Consider the following 2,054-nt stretch of genomic DNA (forward strand, 5'->3'; position numbering starts at 1 on the left):
CCTGGTGATGGAGAAATGGGAGTGCGATTTCGACCGAGAAATACGTGAGAATAATGAGATGCGGGAATTTCTTGAAAATGCTCAGATAATAAAGAACTCACCTCTCGATCCGCGCGACGCATTTTTCGGTGGCCGAACGGGGAATATAGCAACCCGATGCGATGTTGCGGGAACGGAGAAAATACGCTACATAGACGTATGCTCTCTGTATCCCTATGTACTGAAAACGGGTACTTTTCCGATCGGTCACTCAAAGATCTACATCGGAGAGGAATGTTCCGAGTTAATCGGCGTATTTCCGGATTTCGATTTCAACTCGCTCGAAGGATTCATTCGTTGTAAAGTACTCCCTCCGCGCGATCTCTTTCATCCGGTACTCCCGTATCGCGTACGCGGCAAATTGTTGTTCGCGCTGTGCCGGAGTTGCTGCGAAACGTTCTCGCAAGCTGAGTGTACTCACAGTCTCGCCGAGCGTGAATTCGAGGGTACCTGGGTATCCTGTGAATTACGCAAAGTCGTCAAGAAAGGTTATCGCGTGTCGGAAGTGAGAGAAATTTGGCAATACAAGGTCACGCGATATGATCCCGATACGCGGCAGGGTGGATTGTTTACCGGATATATCAATAGTTTTTTGCAATTGAAGCAGGAAGCTAGCGGATGGCCGAACGAATGCGTGGATGACGAAGCTAAGGAGCGATATCTTCGCGAATACGAGGAAACCGAGGGTATCGTTCTCGATAAAAATAACATCGCTCGAAATCCAGGTCTACGTTCGGTTGCAAAGCTCTGCTTAAATTCCTTTTGGGGAAAATTCGGTCAACGATCCAATTTGCCTAACACCGAGATCGTGAAAAATTACCAGCGATTGGCAGCTTTGCTCACGAGTCCAGAACACGGAATAACCGATATATTACCCGTCGACGACGAGGTAATATATGTCTCGTGGAGATTGCGAGAAGAAGCGGTCGTAGCTTCTCCGCAGACAAACGTCGTGATCGCGGCATTCACGACGGCACTGGCGCGACTGAAATTATACGAACATTTAGAATTATTGAATAGGCGAGTATTGTATTATGATGCAGATTCCTGTATATATATATAAGTACAGGCAATCCGAACGAGTACGAGCCACGTACGGGAAATTTTTTGGGGGATATGACCGACGAACTCGAAAACTACGGCCGCGGTAGTTATATCGAGTCGTTCTTGTCGGCTGGCCCGAAATTCTATGCGTACGTTGTTCGTACACCGGAAGATCGCCTGCATGAAATTTGTAAAGTAAAAGGAATAACGCTTAATTATAGGAACTCGCTTAGGGTAAATTTCGATAGTATCAGAAGATTAATAATAGAAAATGAGAGAGAAAGGTACGGAGTAGAAGAAGAAGAAGAAGAAGAGGAAGTAACATCGCGACGTAATATAAATCTGAGTTTTAGCGCAATCCGACGCACAGCGTTTCACGAGATCGTAACGCGAAATGAAACAAAAACGTGCGCACCGGTATTGGTAAAACGAAGATTTATCAAAAATCGTTATTCTCTCCCCTACGGTTTTGCGAGCGAATAACGTTTTCATCTTCTTCTTCTTCGTCTTCTTCTTCTTCTTCTTATTCGAATCGGTTCTCTCTCTTATTTTTAAGTTTGGAACGAGTTTTCCGACCTCAAACGCTTGTTATAGTTAAGTACGGTATATATAAGAAGAAGAATGTAAAAATATTAATGTCAGCTATGTAAGATAAAATGTCAATATTTTTTGTAAAACTTTTTTTTTATTAACTTTATTATTAAGTGGATTAATATAAAATGTACATATTGTGTTTGTGTAATTTATAATTATGATTATAAATCTAAGTAAAATATATTTAAATATTAAATAAAATTTAAAACCTAATATTCTCTATTTTCCTTTTCCCTTTTTAAATCTAGTAACGAATAATAAATAAAAATGATCTAATACCTAAAAACCGGAAAAGGTTCTTTTGTCTCTTAATCACCTCCCTACTAACGCTTTTCTTTTTTCGACGTAAGTTTTCCCTGAATGACATCGCGTATAAG

At 41.0% G+C, this 2,054-nt stretch overlaps 1 protein-coding gene across 1 annotated transcript; it reads left to right on the top strand.

Annotated features, from left to right (window-relative positions):
- The first annotated feature begins 7 nt into the window (after nt 1-7).
- On the top strand, nt 8-1,102 carry LOC108759595 (uncharacterized). The gene has a single exon (XM_018505100.1). The coding sequence runs from the start codon at nt 8-10 to the stop codon at nt 1,100-1,102; it is 1,095 nt and encodes a 364-aa protein (XP_018360602.1).
- The last annotated feature ends 952 nt before the right edge of the window (nt 1,103-2,054 follow it).

This window comes from Trachymyrmex cornetzi, unplaced genomic scaffold, assembly GCF_001594075.2.
Source record: "Trachymyrmex cornetzi isolate Tcor2-1 unplaced genomic scaffold, Tcor1.1 scaffold1955, whole genome shotgun sequence".
Lineage (NCBI taxonomy): Eukaryota > Metazoa > Arthropoda > Insecta > Hymenoptera > Formicidae > Trachymyrmex > Trachymyrmex cornetzi.

Coding starts and splice junctions, on each gene's coding strand:
- LOC108759595 (XM_018505100.1), top strand. CDS start 8: ATGGAGAAATGGGAGTGCGATTTCGACCGAGAAATACGTGAGAATAAT.